Here is a 25,266-nt window from a genome sequence, read left to right on the forward strand (position 1 = left end):
TGTTCATTTCCTCCAGGTGGAGCTCTCCATCGTTACTGCACAGTCTGATGTGTTTCTTGTGGAACTTAGTAACCTGAGCCAAGGTACAGAGAATTGGACTGCCCCTTGTATTCAGAATGTCACCTCAAACCAGTTACAGCATCTTAATATTACAAAGAACCGCACACTGGGGGACATGATAAATATTTCAGCATATTAGCCTATGCAGTGACATTAATATTCCAACTCTTTATGGATGAGACAGTCTCTCTCTATTTCTTTTTGAATGCTAATAAGCAGGACAGGCTATATATACAGTGATTAAAAGGATCGTCTCTGAAACCAGATTGTCACCTGAATCCTGTCTCTTTACTTGTTTGACAAGTTGTACAACCTCTCTGGAGCTTAGTTTCCTCACCTTCTAAACAGAGATGATGGTGGTAATGACAGTAATCTCTTCCTGGGATCGTTGTAAGGATTAAAGTGTAAAATCCATGTAAAATCCTTACTTAGCATAACCAGTGTTTAGGGACTCAATTCGTGGAAAACTTAAATGCACACGTATTGTTCAGGAAACATTTCCTTTTGTGTAAAACAGCAACAGTGAGTTATAGTTGGCATTCATTGAATGATATCTCAATTTTGAGAATTGTCCACTCTACAATTTCAGGAACTAGAGTATTGCGGATATATGTACAAACTGAGGACATTTAGAGCACTTTTCTACTGAAAATGTTCAGAAATTAAACGGTTAAAATTAGAGAAGAAGAGGCTTGGGACCGAGGAAAAGAGACATAGAACAAAGAGCCCTGTTTTAAAATCCTTCTCTGTTAGCCATGTTGCTGTCACAATTTTATGGCTCGCGTTAATGAGCTGAACTTGCATCCTATAACCGTGAGACATACAGTCTCAGAAACAACAGCAAAGCAGCAATTTATTATTACAGTGTTTTGATTAACTTCTTCCATTTTTCCAACTCGATGTTACTTCAAGTATTCAGATCTAGGTAGGAAAGATTTACTTCTGAAGACAAAGCTCTGCTCATCAAAAGTAAATGTAAGAAAACTGCAGGAATTATATACTATTGAATTTGTAAGATAACATTTGCAAATCAATTTAACTACAGTTGGTGTTTTAAGTTTTTTTTTTTTATTTTTAAATTAAATTTTTACTAGAGAGCATGAGCCAGGAGAGAGGAGCAGAGGGAAAGAGAAGGAGAATCTTAAGCAGGCTCCACACCTAGCATGGAGTCCAATGCAGGGGTCGATCCCACAATCCTGGGATTATGACCTGAGCTGAAATCAAGAGTCGATGCTCAACGGACTGAGCTACCAAGGCACTCCTATTTCAGTTCTTTTGGATCGCTGACAATTTGACCTTAACTGAGCTGTGCTGAGAGGAAGCCAGAATTTGGCTTTATAGTTGTAAGGTTTTGAAAAAATGTGGTTTCTTCTTTCTTCAGAGTGGCAGGGACATGGGCAAAGTAAAATGCCCATCCTCTTTTCAATCATAAAATTTGCCAGTAAACTTTTCAGAAATGTGTCCCGGGTTTTTTTTTTTTTTTTCTGTTGTTGTTTTAACCCACAAGTGGAAGATTGGTAGCAGTGCCCCTTATGGCCCTGGATCATTAGGCCTTCATCGGGTGGATCTGTTTATCGTTAGATTACTAACGTCATACTATCTTTGCTATAGAGGCCTAGTTTATTGTATAATCCATCAAAAGATGCCTCAGTTCAATTATTTTTATGTAGAAGTATTACCATATTTTTTTTTGTTGTTGTTGGGAGAGGTCATTTCTATTCCTAATGTGTGATAATTTGGTTCATGATATTCTTCATTGTTGACAAAGTCCAGTTTTAATGGACTTAGAATGTAATATTTTCATTGTGAAAACAGTATTAATAATGTCCAGTACAGAGAAGAATTAAGGTCTTTAGAAGTGGTAAGTAATGAAAAAATACATTGTGCCCCAACATTCCCACCCCGGAACCACAAACTTAAGAGGGGTAACAACAAATCTTCAGCCGTACCTCAAGTTTAAGGACGTTTCACAAGTGCTGACTTTGTCCTGTGAGACACTTTGAAATCTACAATTAAAAAAAAATCTATTTCAGTGTTTCTGCTTTCTTTGGACCCTAAGCATTTGTCTGTCTGTCAGATAAGCTCATCATGGTCCGTTCAATTCATAGAGATAGACCAGGATTTGGGAGACCCAAAGCCCTCTGCTTTGTCCTTTGTTGCATAACAATGACAACTCATTTCATCTCTTTATACCAGTCAATCCACTTATCAAAAAACTACTGTGAAATCTGTTTAGTTACCGTCTAACGTAATGATTGCAAAAAGTCAATGAAAAATACAAAGCATTACATAAATCTAAGAAAACAAGTCTGGATTCATAGGAAAAACATCTTCTGAGGAAGAGATGCCTCACAGTAGTTTACACGAAAAATGATGTTTGGTATTACTTCGTAAGTTTCAGCGTGGCTAGGTTCTAGTCCATCCTTTGGATGTTAATTTCTAGTATAAGCAGTATATGTGGTTTGTCATAAGGCAGTTGTCCTTGTAGTGTTCACTGCAGAGAGAGCAAGACTAATATCCATTCATGTTACGTTTTGCTTATTACCAAAAAGATGCAGTGTTTCCTCATGGAAAAATTCAAAGTAAATACTCTCTATCATTCCAAAATATAAATACAATTCTAAGAATACATTTTCAAATGATGTGTCATCCTCATCAGTGTTCTAGAAAATGTTCCATACTCTATTCAAAGTTCAATTTCTATCCTAGAAACAAGTAAGTGATTAGATTTGAAGAGTGGGTCAAGGAAATAGACATTTATGAATGATTATAGCATTTCATATAATTAATTATAGTATTAGAATGGTATTTCAAGTGTCTGAATCAAAATATTTTTTCAATTTTCGTCCCTTCGAAGTTTTATTTGCAACTACTATTACATACTGCATGAAGGATGTTAGGACTTTGATGAATGGAGAGCCTAGAAGAACACATCCCTGTATTTTATCACCATTTATGAATATCTATTTAAAGTTGGTTTAGCATTTCCAACATTCACTCCCAGCAAATGGAAACAGGGCCTTTCATTAGAGAAGGAGCCATAAGGGCATTTTGCCCCTGCCTTAATTTCTAAAGAGGCTTCACGTGTGGGCTTTCAATGTTATTTCTAAATGGGGTTACAGGAAGATACCGACAGGATCAAAAGACAGGGCTTTAAATATGAAATGTATTTATTCAAATGTACTGTAATTTAAGAGCTTTTTAAGAGTATTTCTTCATTTTTACAAATATTCTAAGAACTTCAGCCATGAAGGTTGCCTAGGATCCTTAATTTCAAAGAGGCCTGGGAGGAAAAATTCTAGATAAGGAAAAAGAAATTATTTTCCTTCTTCACCTCATGGCAGGAGAAATATCATTTCAGAAATAAGTGTAAGATGTGAAGAATCTGTTCTGAGGGTCTTTTCTCCTTGGGCTTAAGAAGACTCCGAGGTTTGTGGGCCCCAGTGAGCATGAGGTGGGGGAAAAAGGATTCAAGGAGAGTGGGATGCCTTGGCTGGTCTCCCCATAAAGTGGATTCTGAACACCAAGAAAAGTACCCCCAAATAAATGCTTTTATCCACTGATATAACATGTGGTGACATGGCAAGTGCTGTGCCAGCATAATACCACAGAGAATGATGTGATAAAATACTTGCTAAAATTTCCTTTCTAAGGTACAAAGCAGGATTTTATATTTTTTTCCATGCTCACATGTACACATGAACACAAACATATTTGTGACCATTACAGTTACTCATTTCTCAGAGTTAAACTATTAAAAGAAATGTAATGTGATTAATAATGATTCTAAAACAATTGGTTTGGAGCTAAGTAATGCCAGGACAAGTAATACGATTGGGCCAGGTCAATGATAAATCCATCTAGAAGGGATTCCTACACAAGCGCCTTATTAGCATTGGGAAATGGGAAGATTGTGGAGAGCATCAAGATGCTGGAAGCAAACACAGGGTGTCTTCAACTCCACATTTACTCATCAGTTTTTCAATGGAAGGTTTGCCTTTTATATAAGTAGATAGGGTTGTAATAGAAATCCTCTGAAAATCAGTAGAACATTCTACTCAAATCCTATTTGTTGAAGAATTTAGTGGACAGCCCCATTAGTTCCAATGGACTATAACTTCATGTGAGTTAAAATATTAGGGCCAGGCGTGCATCGTGGACATTTGTTTGTAACTTCTGAATTACTTTAACATAGGTTTTTGGAGTGTCAGAAAAATGATCTCCAATCAGATTAATAAATCAGGCAAAGGTGTGAGTTCCTTCTATAAAACAGATGAGTAATAATCAAATGTGCTTGTGTGTGTGTGTGTGTGTGTGTGTGTGTGTGTGTGTGTGTGTGTAGTTAGGAAAATAGCATAAGAGAAAGGGAATGAGAATTTAATTTGTGTATGTATTTCCTTATTCAATAATTAATATAAAATAGTTTGATGGGGGGCACCTGGGGGGCCTCAGTCGGTTGAGTGTCCAACTCTTGGTTTTGGCTTAGATTCCAGGGTCGTGGAATAGAGCCCCACATTAGGCTCCACACTCAGTGGAGTTCTTCCCCTCTGCCCCTCTTCCCCACTCGTGCTTGCTCTCTCTCTCTCTCTCTCTCTCTAAAAATATAACAAATAAAATAGCTTGATGAAATACTTTCAAGTTGTTCTGTTTATTTTTCTCTCAAAATTCTTTGTACAGTGTGAAGTATTTTTTAAAACTGGACAACATCTGAATTTACAAATTATAGTAAATTAAAAACCCTAGTAAAGTTGAATTTTAATTACCTGTATATGGATCATCCATGATAGACTTTAATTGTGGACCTGTACCTTCTCTTTGGTATTCTTGTGGCTTTTTTGCCCTGATCTAGGCTAACTGATACAAACTGACTTTATTATTAAATGCAAGGCAAAGTTTGCCTTATAATTTTGAATTTTAGTGCATGGGATTTCTTCTATGTTGTGCTCTTTCTACAGCATGAATAAGTAAAATTTGACCCCATCATCATTAACAGAATTGGTGTAGAATTGTACTCAATTATACACAAGGTGCATATTTCCTTTCTACAAGCTTCAAGTGTGGTAGTGTTCATAACAGCTGTACATACACCTGAGAAATTTTCTTTGGCATTTATGTCTCACTTACAACTCAACTTGTTTATTCTTCTTCTTTCTGGTGTATTTCATGTACCCGTGTTAGTGCTGTGGTGGAAGATTGATGCCCTGCATCACACTTCTGAGTAGTGCATCACACTGTCCGAGTCAGTGTCCGCTTTTATTTAGAGATATTTAACAATCTGTCAGCTTCACTTAAGTTATTGGCTTTGATGAGAGAAATACCCTGGATTTGGAAAAATTAGTATTTTATTTTATTTTATTTTATTTTATTTTATTTTATTTTTTTTTTAAATTTTTTTTTTCCAACGTTTATTTATTTTTGGGACAGAGAGAGACAGAGCATGAACGGGGGAGGGGCAGAGAGAGAGGGAGACACAGAATCGGAAACAGGCTCCAGGCTCTGAGCCATCAGCCCAGACAGAGCCTGACGCGGGGCTCAAACTCACGGACCGCGAGATCGTGACCTGGCTGAAGTCGGACGCTTAACCGACTGCGCCACCCAGGCGCCCCTAAAAATTAGTATTTTAAAAATGACTGATAGGAGTATTGATTTCTAATGGGATCTAGATCATGATCCTGATAATAGAAGCTCTATAGAGTGTACCGGAGAAGCTTGCTCTGATAATCAGCCTGAGCTTTTGTGGACATAAATTTTGAAACACTGACGTAAAATAACAAATGAAATAAGTGGCCAAAATGCATTTCCAGGTGTGTCATTTTCTGTGGAAGGGATGATTCACTGTAGCAAATATATACATGAGTTCTCTTAGAATTTTCTGTTATTTTGACTTAAAATGTTTTAAAAAGCCATACTGAAGAAGTGCTCACTAATGCAAAATCCAAAGTTTAGTGTTTCTAGTTGGGGCTAAATTTTTAAAAATATATGTAAATTGGATAAAACTTTGATGGTGCTAGCAGTAAGTTTAAAAAACAATGTTGGCAATTTTTCATAGGAAAATTCACTAGAATATCTGCACACTGTGATTACGTTTCCTAAAAGAAATGCAGAAACCTAAACAGATATCCATCCAGATGTGGGTGATGTTTTGTTCTCCACATCACATTATTAGCTATTACTAAGAGACACGCAATCAAGTTGGATAGATATTTCTTGAAATGATGCATGGTACGCAGTGCATGCTTTCATTGTGCTTCCTGCCATTATGGAATAATGCGTCTTACTGGGAAATACAGTGATCATTTCTGTTGACTCATGTGCAGTCAGCTTATATAATAACACCTCTATTTTGTGAATCATTTCAGATTTCAGAGAGCTATGCCTTCTTACCAAGAGAAGCGGTGACACGGTTTCTAATGAGCTGCTCAGAGTGCCAGAAAAGAATGCATTTAAACCCAGATGGAACAGATCACAAAGGTAGCTGTGGTGTCAAATAGTGAGACTTAAAGTCATTTTACTCGTAATGGCAGTTTATATCCGACATCTTTATACACATGTGGTAGACTGAAATAGTTCAACAAGTCCGATCGTCTCGTTGATTCAATCCAGAGGCAGTCAATTTTGAATATCCACTTACAGAGTAATTCTGTGCCCATTCTCAGAAGAAAGGTGGTTTTGACTGTGGCAAATAACTTTTTTTCCCCTATAATAATATTTTAATTTTCACATATCATGTGTATTTCATGGGATGTTAAACATAGTTAGCAAGGAACCTGATGTTCCATCAATCTCCTTTTAAATCTACCAGTTCCTTATTTCTAAAAGTGAAGAGTGTAGTATGGAGCTCCTCTGCTGAAAATTTTTACATGAAAGTTAGAATTTGACTTTAGTTCTCGTTGAAAATTACTTATATGGTTTTCCTAATCGGTGAGTTTCTCTGAGAGTTTAAAATAATCTCAAAGAGACATTTAGATTAGTTCATTCCCGTGTGTTGGGGGATGAATAGACATAGAAGAAAAAGATGAAAGGAAAAAATGCGCAGATTTCCTTTTTTACTCAAGTAGCACATAGAAACTGTAGGTGTGCAGCAAAGGAGAAAAATACAAACTACCAATGATTGTGTTTAATCACTGTATTGCGTTCACCCTTTGCTGCCAGTGTATCAAAAAGCTTTCCCGTAGTTAGAAATAACTAGTGTATCCATAGCGTTAGTTTGTCCCATGTACCTTTGTATGGTTACCTTTTCCTACCATCCATCCGTAATGCTACCAACCTCCTAAAGACTTGGTATCTAGAACCAGATTTCAATTTTAACAACGTGGATCGCTCTGAAATTACAGGTAGAATGCAGTATCACTTTCACACCCATTAAAAATGTTTTATTGCAGACAATGGAAAACCTCCGACTTTGGTGACCAGCATGATTGACTACAACATGCCAATTACCATGGCCTACATGAAGCACATGAAGTTGCAGCTGCTGAACTCACAGCAAGATGAGGTAAAATGGAAATACCGACTTCCAAGTCGGAATGAAGTTTGATAACCATGACTATCGTATTAAGCGTGATGGCATTTTGAAGATGGTAATTTACTCTTTAATGAAAGGAATGTTACTGGCATTGCACAGATGGAAAAAACAGGCAGAAACTTCTAGTCCCCGACAGAGAGTCCCTGTCTCAACACATCTACCTTAGTGCTGGGTGGGAATGTGTTCCTTCCCAAGAAAGCTTCTTTTTCCTTAATGGACCACCATCAAACTAGCCTTGGTAAAGTGCTAGAAAGTTCAGGGGAAAGTATCCCAAATGAGTGAGTATCCAAGGAAAGTGTCCAGTAGTATTCAGGCTATTTTTCCTGGAAATCACAAAAGTCAATTTAATGGGCATTTCAAGTATAATCATTTCTCCACCATCTAAATCTTTTGTATGTTTTAAAGGTTTTTTCTTTTTCCATTATTCTCTATACCAGTGTGTATTTTCTAGAGATAATTTGTTGTGATTCTTCCTAATTAGGGGTATTTTGATGTTTCAAATTATCCTGTTTAATTTGTAGAGTAGAATCGAGATGTGTGCTTGCTGACATGTATTAGACACAAATGCACACTTGTTGAATATTCTTTAGGATACTAATTAAGTGTTCAGTTTGGTGGAAGTATCTCAAAGATAGGGGCCAAGTTATATATATTCCACCACCAAAACTTGTAGCAATAGGGGCTTAGGAAATCCTTGTTAACTAGTCAGTTAACAAGCCATTAATCAATACGCACATTCAGATGATCAGTATTAGGAGTGGTTTCTCAGGCTAATACGTACAATCCTTCTTGAAATTTCTCAATAACAGGAAATGTGGTTAAATATTTATTTTTCAAATACAGCGTTATTTGACGAAGTGTTATAAAATTCACTTTGTTGAGCTTACTTTATTTAATGAAACTCATATTTTTTGTTTTCCTCTTTATTTGAGCAGGTTTAATCTTAAAACTATATTATAAAATTGTTTTATCTCAAAAAACCATTGAGAGTACAGTTTGTGAGAAGATCTGTATTTGTACAGTGGCAGACGTGGATTTCATATTATCAGATGGCTACATATAAATGATTAAGTAAATAGTAATAAAATCTTTGGGTTAAAGATATAAAAGACAACTAAAAAATACTAATGTCTATCCATCCGGGAGAATGGAAAGTTATTCTCCTGATTTATTATATAATTGGAAAAAAAATTAAACCTCATAAACTAGTTGGAGCTGTCAAATTATTTGTAGGAAGCTCATTTAGATGTTGGTACATTTATTTCTAGGCTAAAAAGTAAGAAAATCAACTCTGTGCCAACAGTACAGCCCACATATGCTGAATCCTTCTGGCTTCTAAAACATCATAAGTATTTCACACAAAGGGAGTAGATCCTTTCAATTTATAACTGGATTAGGAAAATAGCTCTCATCCTTACATCTTGAAAATACCAATTGGATGCACACTGCCTTCAAAATATTCATACAAATGGCCACATTATTTGCAAAATTTTAGAAGTTGTGATTATTGAAAGATAAGAAGGTGATTAAGTAAATTACATTAAAACAGAATTCAAGTGAGATATTTCTTTGTGCTCAGTTATATTTAAATTTTAATGCGTTATTTCAATTAGTTCAACCAATATTTACTGAGTACCTTCTATGTAACTGGTACTCTTGTAGATAATGGAGATAAACTTAATAAATTGACAAAAACATTGCCTTTATTAAACTTATCTTCTAGTTGCAGGGGAGAAAATAAAGGACATAAATAATAAAAGTATGTATAGAAGAAGATGCTAAGTGCTATTAAGAGAAATAAAGATGGCCAGGAATGAGAATCAAAATACTTTAATAATGTAAGATCAGTTGACCTTCTTACAGACTGTTGATGGAGTTTGAACCAGAATAATCTTACAGGGGGAGAGTTTGGCAATAATTATTAAAAATTTTTCAATGTTACCTATATGCTTGACTAGAAATTTATACTAAGGAATGTGATGTATGAAACAACTCAAGTATTAGGATGTTTGTTGCATTGCTGATAGTGAATGATTGGAAATATTTTCAAGATCCAACAATGAGGAATTGTTAGATTTTCACTGCCCCATATGGTAGCCATTAGCCACATGTTGATATTTAAATTTAATCGGATATTAATTAAAATTACCTAAAATTAAATTTTTAGTTCTTCAGTTGCACTGGCCATGTTTCAAGTGCTCAATAGCCAAGTAAAGCTGGTAGTCACCTTACCGCATAGGGAATCTTATAGAGTAATTCCATCAGCACAGAATGTTTTTCTGAACATTACTGGCTAAATAACCAACGTCAGGGGCACCCACGGAGCTCATTGCACTGCATGTTGCAGAACCCCAGCCCAAGATTCTGATTCTAGACATAATGTGTGACACGTGGTGATCTGAATTTTTAACAATATCTACACTCATGCACACTAAGGTCTGAGGTGGTGCATTCCATAGAAAGGCTAACAGTATGGGCTTTGAGTTGGCTTGAGCATAAGGTAAGTGAAAAACAACAAAGATTAGATTGTGGGAGCGGGTTTCAAGCAGTCTTATGGAAAACCCTTAATGTTTGAGCAACTTACACATTACTTGGTAGATTTGGATTGACGAATATAGCTGCAAATTTATGAACAGAGAAGTGGCATTTTCTGAAGTGGAAAGGTTAATTTAGCAGTGGATGATGAACAGGACTGGTGGGGAAGAAATTGGAGGTGGATAGAAACCTAGGAGACTATAATTAATCATTCAGGAAATGGGAAAATGAGATCAGGACAAATAGCAATGGAAATCAGGAGTCACAGGGTAGAGACCTCTAGAGGTAAAATCTGGAACTTGAAAACTAAAATAAAATATGGAACGGATCAGAGGATCTAAATTCCATGCAATTGTCTTAAAAGGAAAAAGACTGGGAATAAAATTATTTGTTACAGTAAAATATTTATTCTAATTTTTAAAAATTAAGCCTTAGGGAAGCAAATTCTATGGTAGTTGGCCATGGCTTTCATTATCCTAAGATTTTAATAACATAAGGAATAAAGTCAGATTGAAGACTCTCTTTCTGATTGTCATATAGAATAAAATACCCATAGGGGAAGAATTCAGATGAATGGCCTACAGATGATCATGAATAAAATAAAATACTTAATATCATATCAGTCAAGTTTTCCAGTTCTTCATTCTTAGAAATATTTGGTAATTTCTTCCTAGATTTAGCATTCCTGACAATTAGCGTTGTCTCTATGTTGATAATAAAAAACCGCAACATTAGGTTTTAGGCACTTTTTCCACCTCTTATCAAAGATAGTAATTTAATCAGTCAATAATTTGAATAGAACTTACAGAATGAATACATGCACTTAGTTTTGTTAAAGCTCTTTATAAATGTAAGCAATTGGATAATTTATATTCTAATAAGGAGTAGAATTGTGAGAAATAAAATGTATATCAGAGGAAATCATAAATGAAAATATTTAAGATAGTCACAATCATTAAGACACCTATGATTAATAGAATGGTGATTTCTTTTAAAATTAAAATAGCAGGTACAGTTGGTTGTATAACCATTTAATTTGTTGTCCACATTTCTTAAAATATATACTTATAAGACTGTTACTTATTGATGATAAAATGTGTATTGATTATTCATAATGTGCTGTAGCAGTTTATATAATCATTCCATGGATCAGATATTATCTCTTTGTATCTAGCTTTCCTTTAAACTCACACATACATTCTGACATATACATACATTTACACACACACGTGTGAATACACACACACATATTTAAGATGGTATATATTAGAGATGAAATTTTACTGGACTATGTATATTTAGCTATTTTTAGTATATATAATAAGTGCTGATTCTACAGACTATGTTTATATAAAATACACAGCTAGGTTATAAACACATATTTAAATTTACTTTATTTTTTATTTTATATGCATATTTTTTACTATTATATTTAATATATTTAAATGTATTTACTATTATATTTAATCTTTACTATTATATTTAAATTTATTTTTGTATGTGTTCGTAAAACATAATATAAGTCCTATTATATACTGCAGAGTTTCTTATGTATTCTACATAAAAATATTAAAACAGTTTTGTACTTATTTATCTGACCTTGTCCTAAGTACTTTAAATATTAGTATATTTGCTTAACCTTTATATAGCCCTATGAGATTGATACTATTATTCCCATTTTATAGATGAAGAAATTGAGGCACAGAAAGGTTAGGTTACTTATTTAAGGTAACACATCTAAGTGGCAGAGCTGGATCTGAATCAGTCAGTCTGGCTGTAGAGAATGTACTCTAAAATGCCATCATGTCAGGGGCGCCTGGGTGGCGCAGTCGGTTAAGCGTCCGACTTCAGCCAGGTCACGATCTCGCGATCCGTGAGTTCGAGCCCCGCGTCGGGCTCTGGGCTGATGGCTCAGAGCCTGGAGCCTGTTTCCGATTCTGTGTCTCCCTCTCTCTCTGCCCCTCCCCCGTTCATGCTCTGTCTCTCTCTGTCCCAAAAATAAATAAATGTTAAAAAAAAAAAATTTAAAATGCCATCATGTCAGACACTATATATAGTGCATATAATAAATATCTGTATCACCTACGTGTGTGCATATATATGTAGGCATATGTATATGGTACACACTGATAAGATTGATGTGCACATTGAATTCTGTTATTTTTTTCTCTTTTTAACATATATATTTATTTCAGATGCTTTGGATTTTCTTAGAATTTAGAATTTGAGAAAACATAATGTACCAAGAGAGAGGGCATGCCGCTGGGAGAAGTCTATGTGGCTGATTGCCCAGAGGCCTCACAGGGTGGCATTTCCTTGCTGAATTAATGAAGAGCTAGTTCTACTCAGTATACCCGGGCATGATCAGACCTTTCGTAAAGGAAGGACACCAAAATCACCTTGACCTGACCTATGGATCAGAATGCCAATTTGTTAGTCTACTAGAACGTTCCTGTCCCCTAACCATAGCAACTTCTTTGCTGATACCAAGATGTCATTTAGGAAGCCAAGGTAACTCTTCCTATTCAAAGAAGTTATTTTCTCAAGCGTGAGTGACTTCATATGAATCCCAGTTCTGGTGTATTATAGTGGGATACATTCTTTAACTGCTCTGTGCCTCAATTTCTCAATCTGTAAAAGTGGATGAATCCTGGTACCCAATTCACAGGTTGTGATAAAGATGAAGTGAGTAAACAAGTATAAAGAACAGTTACGTGTCACATAAATAGCACTACTGCTATGGCGATTGCTGATTTTTATATTAATGCTAAACTTTGAGATCAGACATTTACGAATTAAAGTCAAACCTGGTGATTTTGATTAAGTACTTGCAATATGTTACACAACTTCTCAGGCCTTTCTGCCTACATAAGCATACCATTTGGCTGAAAATCGGTTCTCTAAAAGGAATTTGCTTCAGTGAAACGATTTACAGCAAAATATCTTAGACTTGGTTTAACTTAATTTTTGACAGGTTTTGATGAGTTGGGCATTTGGAAAACTGGCCTTTTGGTAATTTAGCCACTCGGCGAACTGGCTTTTGGTAAATGATCTTTCACACTTCTACCTAGAACTTGTTTTTGTGGTTGCAGTACAGCATATATTCACTTATAAGGAAAGAAGGGAGGTGTTAAAATCTTGCTTTCAGGAAATGTGGATTTTCAATCTAGCCATGTAAGTTTGTCAATTATTAGAATCCATCCTGTTTGCCAAGGAAAATTTTTTGTGTAAGGTTTTCTTATCGCATCCTAAGATTTTTGCTTATAATATTTTATTAGGTCATTTATTTTTGGACTCAAAACATATATTTCTCTATATTTTATGTTTTGTGACTGACTGCCCTAGGGGAAGTTTTTACTAATTAAAAAAACCATTTTATTTTTTCATTGTTAAGGATAATTCTCCCAAGTACATCCTTCCTAAACATGTTATTTTGCCTTTTAAATCTGCCTGTACTTAGATACATTGTTTGATTTTTCACAAGCCTTGAAATTCCTTAAAGAGAGAAATTATTACATTATTTATTTCAAGTATCTATTAATATGTAACACAATTTACTGAGTTCTGTAAAAGCTAACTTACTGGCTAAACTCTAATTGACCCTGTAGATATAATGGTCACTATTTGAATGTGTTATATTTTATGATGCTTGATGATATTTTAAAACCATTTTCAGGATGAAAGTTCAATAGAAAGCGATGAATTTGATATGAGCGATTCAACACGGATGTCAGCCGTGAACTCTGATCTTAGCTCCAATCTTGAGGAGAGAATGCAGAGTCCTCAGGCTCTTCATGGGCAGCAAGATGGTAAGCCTTTCAAACTGAACAAACAAACCAACAAAACAACAAAAACCCAAGTCAGAGTTTATTTAAACAACAACCACCTCATGCTCTTGTGCTGATTTTTTTTTATCTGTTCCTGTGGGGACTTTTCTGTAGACTCAGATTCCATTATCTACTTCCTTATTTTTGGATTCAACTACTTTGTTCAAAACTAGGGTGATAGACTGGTTTATAAACATGTTAGTTATAAAAATCCAAGCTTTCCCGTGTTTTGCTCCCTGAACTTAAATGTGTGGTACCAGTGTAATTTGGGTTTCTGCAATGTTTCCTAGCTTTGGTTTCTCAGGCCATAATAGTAAAGAGTTAAAATGATCAGAAGAGTAATTTGGATGTTTTAATTTTCCTAAAAGACAAAGTTGTAATTAAAAACAATTTATCTAAAAGAATAATTTTACCAGAGTGATTTTGCTGGGGTAAGAAGATTTTTGCTGGGATTTTGAGCTACTTTATAAAGCTGTAAGTGAAAAATCAATCATAATCTCTTATTCCTGGGTCCATTGAAAATTCCAGAATTATCCAGTTGTTGTTGATAGGAAGAAAACTGGATATGTAGAGAAAGTAGACCCGGCAGTTAATATTTTAGGTCTACTGTTTGCAGAGATCTTTAAAAGTTATCTTTATAGATTTCTGTCTTTGTAAATATAAAATTATGTATGGAAGTAAATATGCCTTACTAAGGTAATCGTGAATGAAAATTACGGGTTGTAAATAGAAGGCAGTTGGCCAATTTCATCCAACATTAGTTTATTATTCCCGTAATTAACAAGTTTACATGAACTTTTTGACTATATAGTTTTGTGCCTACATCTCTAGATAGGGAAATGAAAAGTTGTCCTTGCTTTCTCTGACGCTTGCTATTAAAAACTGGTTGTAAAAGATTGCTGCATTTCTAGCTGCTGATCTGCTTTTGCTGTCAAAGTTTAAGAAATCCCTAGTTTTAGGTAGACCCAAATTTCAAAAAAAAGGTGGCAAACATGTTTCTTGTTCACAGTTCAGATGAGCCTAAAAGATTTTGGTGTCCTTGTTGGCATGAATTACAAGAATGACGCGTGCACTGATTGATCAGTGGCTTTAAAATCTTATTTTACCTACTACACAGTGGACTAGCTATTGTGGTAGAAAGGACATTTACTTGGGAAATTTGTTTCTTTTTTAATGCTTATTTATTTTTGAGAGAGAGACAGAGAGAGTGCGAACAGGGGAAGGACAGAGAGAGAGGGAGACAGAATCTGAAGCAGGCTCCAGGCTCTGAGCTGTCAGCATAGAGCCCAATGCGGGGCTCAAACTCACAGACTGTGAGATCATGACCTAAGCCGTAGTCGGAAGCTTAACTGTCTGAGCCACCCAGGTGCCCCAACTTGGGAAATTTCTAAGAATGGAATTTTTCTGGTTCAGATATAGATTATCTTTTCTCTTTTAAAACCTGAGCAGACATCTTCAGATTTTGACTTTTTGTTGGAAATTGCATAGCACTGGGATCATAGAATAACTGAACTATATATCAGTGACAAATATATTTATGTATATATCACTCTACTAACATTTGTTCATATACTTTGCCTATTTGCACCATCGTCTTTTTTAGTCTATAATTTTGGAGCATGTAAATAACAAGAGAATGTGTCTCACGATGCAAATTCATGGTTTTCTTGATTGAACTTGTCAGTTGTGGATATTTTGCTAGGGGATAGCTGATGTGATATAAATCTACATTGATTCTAATACAATTCAGTGGAATAATTTCAAATACTGTTTACTCTTGGGAGAAAACACTTTCTCATCATATATGGATGCATGCCTCAAGGATAAGGACATAGCTAGTCATTCCTTCTCCAACTTATCCCTAAGTCTTCTCTTATACAAATGCCTTTTCCTCTCACTTCTCATTGAGTTTTCTCTTGCAAGCATTTCTTTTGTTTTCCTGCATCATAGCTTTTCCCCAGGATGAATATATAAGCATGGTGTGATAAATGTCCTCTATACAAAGCTTCCATTGATCCCATGGTGCCCTTCCATTCAGTGCCCCATTTCCCTGTACCATTCCCGCAATACACTTTCCAGAAAAACTCATCTAAAGAGTTGTCTCAGCATCTCCACTTTCTCTCCTCTACTCTTTTGCTCATCTCGGTAAGCTTCCATCCTTGCCACTCCCTGTTGGAGTGCTCTAGGGTGCAACCCTGAACTCTCTCCTCCCCTACACTTACTCTCTAAATGATCACATTGACTCGTGTAGCACCCTGATGAATCCCAGATTTGCTTCTCTAAGTGCTGATATCTTTCCTGAGCTCAGGACTATCTCCCCCAAACACCTAAATTTTAATATTCTTCAGAGGACTCACCGCTGTATGAAGTATTATTTTTCGTATTTATTAGCTATTTCTCTTCTAGAATACAAATGCCATATTAATGGATTGATCTTATGCTTTTGATTTTCCTTTCAGTTACTCTATTTGAGGTAGTTCTTAAATACTCCATTATTTAAAAAAATGAAAATATAACTTTTTACCATTACCACGAATTTTTGCCTAAGTTTTACATATTTTTTTTCTTTTCTCCTTTCCCCTGATAATAGCACTCCCATATGTAATCCTCATTGACAAACTACTGTATCATTTCATTTTTCTCTGTACTTGCAGATAAATACATGCATCAATGAACATACCTAAGCATACAAACACACACACATAAAAATATGTACATACTGGGAAGGTTTGATCACCATTCTTTTATAAAAATATGTTCATTCTCTCTCTCTTTCCCTCCCTCTCTCTCTGCCACTCCCACTCTCTGTCTCTCAAAATGATAAAAAAAATAGTTCATATTATTTGCACTATACTGTATCTTGTTTTTCTCATCCAATGTTACCTTTTAGAGCTTTCTATATGGTGCATATATATGTAGATGAGGGGAAAAAAACACATGGTCCCTACCTCCATAAAACACACAATCTAAAGGAATAAAAGTCTATGTGATACCACCCACATTTGATTACTGTTCAATGAACCAATGTGGGAAAATGCCAGTCTCTGTAAAAATAAGAATTCAATGTGGTAAAACCTGTAGTTTATGTCTACCTTTCTAAAGTCAGTGGGGACTCTGGGTGCTAGACCTACATTGGATCTGAGGGTATTACTTTCTTGTACCTGGTGTACGTGATATTTGGGAGTAGTCAGAAGGTAGGGACTTATGATACAACAAATCCACTTTTGGGTGGGCAAACCACATGCACCTCCAATCCAGTCCCTCCCAAAATTTCGCAACTTGGGCACATCATTTGTGGTTGTGGGGGATATCCTGTGCATTGTAAGATGCTTAGCAGTGTCTCTGGCCTCCACTCACCACGTCACTATTAAAACCTGTCTCCCGAGTTGTGACAACCCAAAATGTCTCAAACATTTCAAATGTCCTATGGGGAGGGGCATAAAGTCCCTAAGTTGAGAACAACTGGTATAGGCAGAAAAGGCAAGTCTGGGTTAGAATCCTGTAAGATGGAGACTGAAGAGACCCAATAAAGAGAAGTTTAGAAGTGGAGGTTGGGGAGGAGTGAAGGAAGCGTGTTCAATCCACTTTCTGAGATAATGGAAATGTTCTGTATTTGTGTGTTTTGTACTTGTGGTAGTCACCAGCCATGCTGCAACTATTGAGGACTTAAAATATTGCTGGTGCAACTGAGGGACTAATGTTAATTTAATCTGATTTCATTTTAATTAATGTTAATTTAGATTAAAAGTCACATGTGCCTAGTGGCTACTGTATCAGATGTGTAGGTCTAGAATATTGTTTTGCTCAGACTTGGCAGTTAAATTCCTTTCTCTGTAGCCACGGGTTTGATGTGTCTGAAGTCTTTGTAGAAATTGAGAAAAATCTTATATTTTAACAGTCAGCTGGAACTCTAGTTTAATATTTATAAAATATGAATAACATTTTAAATGTTAAGTTAAAAGGTTCCATTTTCTTTAATACAACATGATTAATGTATTATTGTAAAGAAATTAACATATCGTGATTTTAGAAATCCTTACCTATAAATATAACACAGGTAGGTACAACAATGTCTTTATTGGGCAGCATATAAAAGGGAGAGTTAAAAATCCCTTTTAAGAGCTTTCTTTTTCTCACTGTGGTTATGAAGGATTTGCAATATATTCATTAAGGGAAATAATGTAAATTCATTGGGAGATATATGTATATTATGTGTGTTTGAGAAAGAGAGGAAAAGAAGAGAAATGTCTTGCCACTGGGCTAGATAATTAGGTGAAGGTCAAATAAACACAACTGGAATGAAGAATTTAGAAAAGGATAGATCGATGTATAATATGCAGCTTTTTTGTTTATTTTAAGCTTCTAGTGCTTCCCTAAGTCAACAAAAATATAAAGATAAAAATGTGCAGAAACTCTGAATCTTAGCATAGTACTTAATCTATTTTACATTTGTTTGTTTCTTTTAAGTTTACTTATTTATTTTGAGAGAGAGCATGAGCATGTATGCACAAGCAGGGGAGGGACAGAGGGCGAGGGAGAGAGAGAATCCCAAGCAGGCTCTGTGTTGTCAGCGTGAACCCCATGTGGGGCTTGACCTGAGCTGAGCTCAGGAGCCAGACGCATAACTGACTGAGCCGTCCAGGCCCCCCAAACCTATTTTACCTTAAATAAGTGTGCAACATAATGGCTCGATATAGGTAGTTACTGTGAAATGACCACCACAATAGGGCTAGTTCACATCCATTACCATACATAGTTACAATTTTTTCTTATGGTAGGAACCTTTAGAATCTACTTTTAGAATCAACTTTAAAATACACAATGCGTAATTGTTAACTATAGTGACTATGCTGTACATTATATCCCTAGGACTTATTTTGTAACTGGAAGTTTGTACCCTTTGGCCACCTTCACTGGATTTTGGGTAAAATATATTAAGCTATGTAAAACTTTTTGACAGACTTAAAATAATGCCTGTAAGTTAAAATCATTTAAAGATTGCATAATCCCTTGAGTTAATCATAAAAGCAGGAGGTCCTTGAAGCTATCATGAAATATAGGTAGCTTATCATAAAAGAGGCTCTCCTGTGCAATGGTTGTTGCTTATAGAATTCCGAAAAGCATTCCCAGATCAAGAAGCTTAAAGATGCTCTGTATTCAGGTGTTTGTCAATTTATAAGTGTCTAGTTCTGTCATTTAATTGGATTAGAAGTAGAACTGTGGTCACTTAGGCTTCTGTCCTTGAATCCAGTTCTAGAAATTCGTGGGAGCTTGTAATAGCTCAAGAAAACACTCTTTTTTCTTAATTATTTTCTTCTGAAGTTGTACATTGTATAAACCGCTGATTTGTTTGTTTTGTTGTTGTTGCTGAGGTTATTTATTAAAGGATGTCTGGCAAAAGAGAAGTGTCAGATTTAGAGACAGACTTGAAAGTTTCAGTTCAAAATAAACATTCAATTTCATTTGATAGAAGTATACTTTTACAAGAACCATTTTAATTGCTTGTCTGAGTCAATACTATATTGTATATTATTGATAGTTTTGCAAGGGAATATTTGTACTTTATTAATCTCAAAAATATGTTTACATAAGAGCAAAGAATTTCTGTATTTTTGAGTCAAAACAAATCGTTGTATTTTTCCCTGTTGCCCATTTTCTTAAGATTATTGGAGTAGAGGGGCGCCTGGGTGGCTCAGTCGGTTAAGCATCCCACTCTTGATTCAACTCAGGTACTGATCTCAAGGTTTGTGAGTTTGAGCCCTGCATCGGGCTCTGCACTGACAGTGCAGAGACTCCTTGGGATTCACTCTCTCCCCTTTCTCTGCCCTTCTCCTGCTTTCTTTCTCTCTCTCAAAATAAACAGGAAAAAGAAAAAGATTATAGAGTACAAAGGTAAGTTGAGGTACCCCTTTAACTTTGCACATTACTTTAATCATCTTTAAAAGTAAGGGATTGCAATAGAAAAAATGTACACATTCTCTTCAGCCCTCATTTTTTTTTTTTATGGTTTTGGTGGTGACATCACAGAATATATTGCTTTTAAGTGTGTGTTCAGTGTCCCCAGATTGTTTCTTGACTCAGTGGAATAATAGAGACTATTTTAAGCATAGGTGGTTTTTTTTTTTTACTTCATTTATGCATCAAACAATGACTTCTTTATACATTTGAAACCTTAACAAATAACATCCAATGTACCAGGCAAAGGAATATGATAATATACAGAAACAAAAAAGAGAGAGAAGGACTCTGTTAAAGAGTTCATTAACACTTCCATGTCTACCCATGATGGATGGAAGAAATATATTCAAGGCAACTTTTTCTTTTTCTTTTTTTTTTTTTTATGAAATTTATTGACAAATTGGTTTCCATACAACACCCAGTGCTCATCCCAAAAGGTGCCCTCCTCAATACCCATCACCCACCCTCCCCTCCCTCCCACCCCCCATCAACCCTCAGTTTGTTCTCAGTTTTTAAGAGTCTCTTATGCTTTGGCTCTCTCCCACTCTAACCTCTTTTTTTTTTTTTTCCTTCCCCTCCCCCATGGGTTCCTGTTAAGTTTCTCAGGATCCACATAAGAGTGAAACCATATGGTATCTGTCTTTCTCTGTATGGCTTATTTCACTTAGCATCACACTCTCCAGTTCCATCCACGTTGCTACAAAAGGCCATATTTCATTTTTTCTCATTGCCACATAGTATTCCATTGTGTATATATACCACAATTTCTTTATCCATTCATCAGTTGATGGACATTTAGGCTCTTTCCATAATTTGGCTATTGTTGAGAGTGCTGCTATGAACATTGGGGTACAAGTGCCCCTATGCATCAGTACTCCTGTATCCCTTGGGTAAATTCCTAGCAGTGCTATTGCTGGGTCATAGGGTAGGTCTATTTTTAATTTTCTGAGGAACCTCCACACTGCTTTCCAGAGCGGCTGCACCAATTTGCATTCCCACCAACAGTGCAAGAGGGTTCCCGTTTCTCCACATCCTCTCCAGCATCTATAGTCTCCTGATTTGTTCATTTTGGCCACTCTGACTGGCGTGAGGTGATACCTGAGTGTGGTTTTGATTTGTATTTCCCTGATAAGGAGCGACGCTGAACATCTTTTCATGTGCCTGTTGGCCATCTGGATGTCTTCTTTAGAGAAGTGTCTATTCATGTTTTCTGCCCATTTCTTCACTGGGTTATTTGTTTTTCGGGTGTGGAGTTTGGTGAGCTCTTTATAGATTTTAGATACTAGCCCTTTGTCCGATATGTCATTTGCAAATATCTTTTCCCGTTCCGTTGGTTGCCTTTTAGTTTTGTTGGTTGTTTCCTTTGCTGTGCAGAAGCTTTTTATCTTCATAAGGTCCCAGTAATTCACTTTTGCTTTTAATTCCCTTGCCTTTGGGGATGTGTCGCGTAAGAGATTGCTACAGCTGAGGTCAGAGAGGTCTTTTTCTGCTTTCTCCTCTAAGGTTTTGATGGTTTCCTGTCTCACATTTAGGTCCTTTATCCATTTTGAGTTTATTTTTGTAAATGGTGTGAGAAAGTGGTCTAGTTTCAACCTTCTGCATGTTGCTGTCCAGTTCTCCCAGCACCATTTGTTAAAGAGGCTGGCTTTTTTCCATTGGATGTTCTTTCCTGCTTTGTCAAAGATGAGTTGGCCATACGTTTGTGGGTCTAGTTCTGGGGTTTCTATTCTATTCCATTGGTCTGTGTGTCTGTTTTTGTGCCAATACCATGCTGTCTTGATGATGACAGCTTTGTAGTAGAGGCTAAAGTCTGGGATTGTGATGCCTCCTGCTTTGGTCTTCTTCTTCAAAATTCCTTTGGCTATTCGGGGCCTTTTGTGGTTCCATATGAATTTTAGGATTGCTTGTTCTAATTTCGAGAAGAATGCTGGTGCAATTTTGATTGGGATTGCATTGAATGTGTAGATAGCTTTGGGTAGTATTGACATTTTGACAATATTTATTTTTCCAATCCATGAGCAGGGAATGTCTTTCCATTTCTTTAAATCTTCTTCAATTACCTTCATAAGCTTTCTATAGTTTTCAGCATACAGATCCTTTACATCTTTGGTTAGATTTATTCCTAGGTATTTTATGCTTCTTGGTGCAATTGTGAATGGGATCAGTTTCTTTATTTGTCTTTCTGTGGCTTCATTGTTAGTGTATAAGAATGCAACTGATTTCTGTACATTGATTTTGTATCCTGCAACTTTGCTGAATTCATGTATCAGTTCTAGCAGACTTTTGGTGGAGTCTATCGGATTTTCCACGTATAATATCATGTCATCTGCAAAAAGCGAAAGCTTGACTTCATCTTTGCCAATTTTGATGCCTTTGATTTCCTTTTGTTGTCTGATTGCTGATGCTAGAACTTCCAGCACTATGTTAAACAACAGCGGTGAGAGTGGGCATCCCTGTCGTGTTCCTGATCTCAGGGAAAAAGCTCTCAGTTTTTCCCCGTTGAGGATGATGTTAGCTGTGGGCTTTTCATAAATGGCTTTTATGATCTTTAAGTATGTTCCTTCTATCCCGACTTTCTCAAGGGTTTTTATTAAGAAAGGTGCTGGATTTTGTCAAAGGCCTTTTCTGCATCGATTGACAGGATCATATGGTTCTTCTCTTTTTTTTTGTTAATGTGATGTATCACGTTGATTGATTTGCGAATGTTGAACCAGCCCTGCATCCCAGGAATGAATCCCACTTGATCATGGTGAATAATGCTTTTTATATGCTGTTGAATTCGATTTGCTAGTATCTTATTGAGAATTTTGGCATCCATATTCATCAGGGATATTGGCCTGTAGTTCTCTTTTTTGACTGGGTCTCTGTCTGGTTTAGGAATCAAAGTAATACTGGCTTCATAGAATGAGTCTGGAAGTTTTCCTTCCCTTTCTATTTCTTGGAATAGCTTGAGAAGGATAGGTATTATCTCTGCTTTAAACGTCTGGTAGAACTCCCCTGGGAAGCCATCTGGTCCTGGACTCTTATTTGTTGGGAGATTTTTGATAACCGATTCAATTTCTTCGCTGGTTATGGGTCTGTTCAAGCTTTCTATTTCCTCCTGATTGAGTTTTGGAAGAGTGTGGGTGTTCAGGAATTTGTCCATTTCTTCCAGGTTGTCCAATTTGTTGGCATATAATTTTTCATAGTATTCCCTGATAATTGTTTGTATCTCTGAGGGATTGGTTGTAATCATTCCATTTTCATTCATGATTTTATCTATTTGGGTCATCTCCCTTTTCTTTTTGAGAAGCCTGGCTAGAGGTTTGTCAATTTTGTTTATTTTTTCAAAAAACCAACTCTTGGTTTCATTGATCTGCTCTACAGTTTTTTTAGATTCTATATTGTTTATTTCTGCTCTGATCTTTATTATTTCTCTTCTTCTGCTGGGTTTAGGCTGCTTTTGCTGTTCTGCTTCTATTTCCTTTAGGTGTGCTGTTAGATTTTGTATTTGGGATTTTTCTTGTTTCTTGAGATAGGCCTGGATTGCAATGTATTTTCCTCTCAGGACTGCCTTCGCTGCGTCCCAAAGCGTTTGGATTGTTGTATTTTCATTTTCGTTTGTTTCCATATATTTTTTGATTTCTTCTCTAATTGCCTGGTTGACCCACTCATTCGTTAGTAGGGTGTTCTTTAACCTCCATGCTTTTGGAGGTTTTCCAGACTTTCTCCTGTGGTTGATTTCAAGCTTCATAGCATTGTGGTCTGAAAGTATGCATGGTATGATTTCAATTCTTGTAAACTTATGAAGGGCTGTTTTGTGACCCAGTATATGATCTATCTTGGAGAATGTTCCATGTGCACTCGAGAAGAAAGTATATTCTGTTGCTTTGGGATGCAGAGTTCTAAATATATCTGTCAAGTCCATCTGATCCAATGTCTCATTCAGGGCCCTTGTTTCTTTATTGACCGTGTGTCTAGATGATCTATCCATTTCTGTAAGTGGGGTGTTAAAGTCCCCTGCAATTACGACATTCTTATCAATAAGGTTGCTTATGTTTATGAGTAATTGTTTTATATATTTGGGGGCTCCGGTATTCGGCGCATAGACATTTATAATTGTTAGCTCTTCCTGATGGATAGACCCTGTAACTATTATATAATGTCCTTCTTCATCGCTTGTTACAGCCTTTAATTTAAAGTCTAGTTTGTCTGATATAAGTATGGCTACTCCAGCTTTCTTTTGGCTTCCAGTAGCATGATAAATAGTTCTCCATCCCCTCACTCTGAATCTAAAGGTGTCCTCAGGTCTAAAATGAGTCTCTTGTAGACAGCAAATAGATGGGTCTTGTTTTTTTATCCATTCTGATACCCTATGTGTTTTGGTTGGCGCATTTAATCCATTTACATTCAGTGTTATTATAGAAAGATACGGGTTTAGAGTCATTGTGATGTCTGTATGTTTTATGCTTGTAGTGATGTCTCTGGTACTTTGTCTCACAGGGTCCCCCTTAGGATCTCTTGTAGGGCTGGTTTAGTGGTGACAAATTCCTTCAGTTTTTGTTTGTTTGGGAAGACCTTTATCTCTCCTTCTATTCTAAATGACAGACTTGCTGGATAAAGGATTCTCGGCTGCATATTTTTTCTGTCTAGCACCCTGAAAATCTCGTGCCAATTCTTTCTGGCCTGCCAAGTTTCAAAAGAGAGATCAGTCACGAGTCTTACAGGTCTCCCTTTATATGTGAGGGCACGTTTACCCCTTGCTGCTTTCAGAATTTTCTCTTTATCCTTGTATTTTGCCAGTTTCACTATGATATGTCGTGCAGAAGATCGATTCAAGTTAAGTCTGAAGGGAGTTCTCTGTGCCTCTTGGATTTCAATGCCTTTTTCCTTCCCCAGTTCAGGGAAGTTCTCAGCTATAATTTCTTCAAGTACCCCTTCAGCACCTTTCCCTCTCTCTTCCTCCTCTGGGATACCAATTATGCGTATATTATTTCTTTTTAGTGTATCACTTAGTTCTCTAATTTTCCCCTCATACTCCTGGATTTTTTTATCTCTCTTTTTCTCAGCTTCCTCTTTTTCCATAACTTTATCTTCTAGTTCACCTATTCTCTCCTCTACCTCTTCCATCCGAGCCGTGGTGGTTTGCATTTTGTTTTGCGTTTCATTTAAAGCGTTTTTCAGCTCCTCATGACTGTTCCTTAGTCCCTTGATCTCTGTAGCAAGAGATTCTCTGCTGTCCTGTATGCTGTTTTCCAGCCCAGCGATTAATTTTATGACTATTATTCTAAATTCACTTTCTGTTATATTATTTAAATCCTTTTTGATCAGCTCATTAGCTGTTGTTATTTCCTGGAGATTCTTCTGAGGGGAATTCTTCCG

General features: G+C 36.2%; 1 protein-coding gene across 4 annotated transcripts in view; it reads left to right on the forward strand.

Annotated features, from left to right (window-relative positions):
• NOL4 (nucleolar protein 4) overlaps positions 1-25,266 on the forward strand; it is a 442,954-nt gene that overhangs the window by 119,004 nt on the left and 298,684 nt on the right. For all 4 annotated transcript variants that reach the window (XM_047087053.1, XM_047087052.1, XM_047087055.1 and 1 more), the window contains 3 exons: positions 6,420-6,531; positions 7,443-7,555; positions 13,797-13,929. In XM_047087053.1, coding sequence (XP_046943009.1) covers positions 6,420-6,531; positions 7,443-7,555; positions 13,797-13,929 — 358 coding nt within the window. The remainder of the gene's footprint in view (positions 1-6,419; positions 6,532-7,442; positions 7,556-13,796; positions 13,930-25,266) is intronic.

This window comes from Lynx rufus, unplaced genomic scaffold (assembly GCF_022079265.1).
Source record: "Lynx rufus isolate CCGP_SWC_20201006 ecotype Redwood Valley unplaced genomic scaffold, mLynRuf1.p SCAF_22, whole genome shotgun sequence".
Taxonomy (NCBI): Eukaryota; Metazoa; Chordata; class Mammalia; order Carnivora; family Felidae; genus Lynx; species Lynx rufus.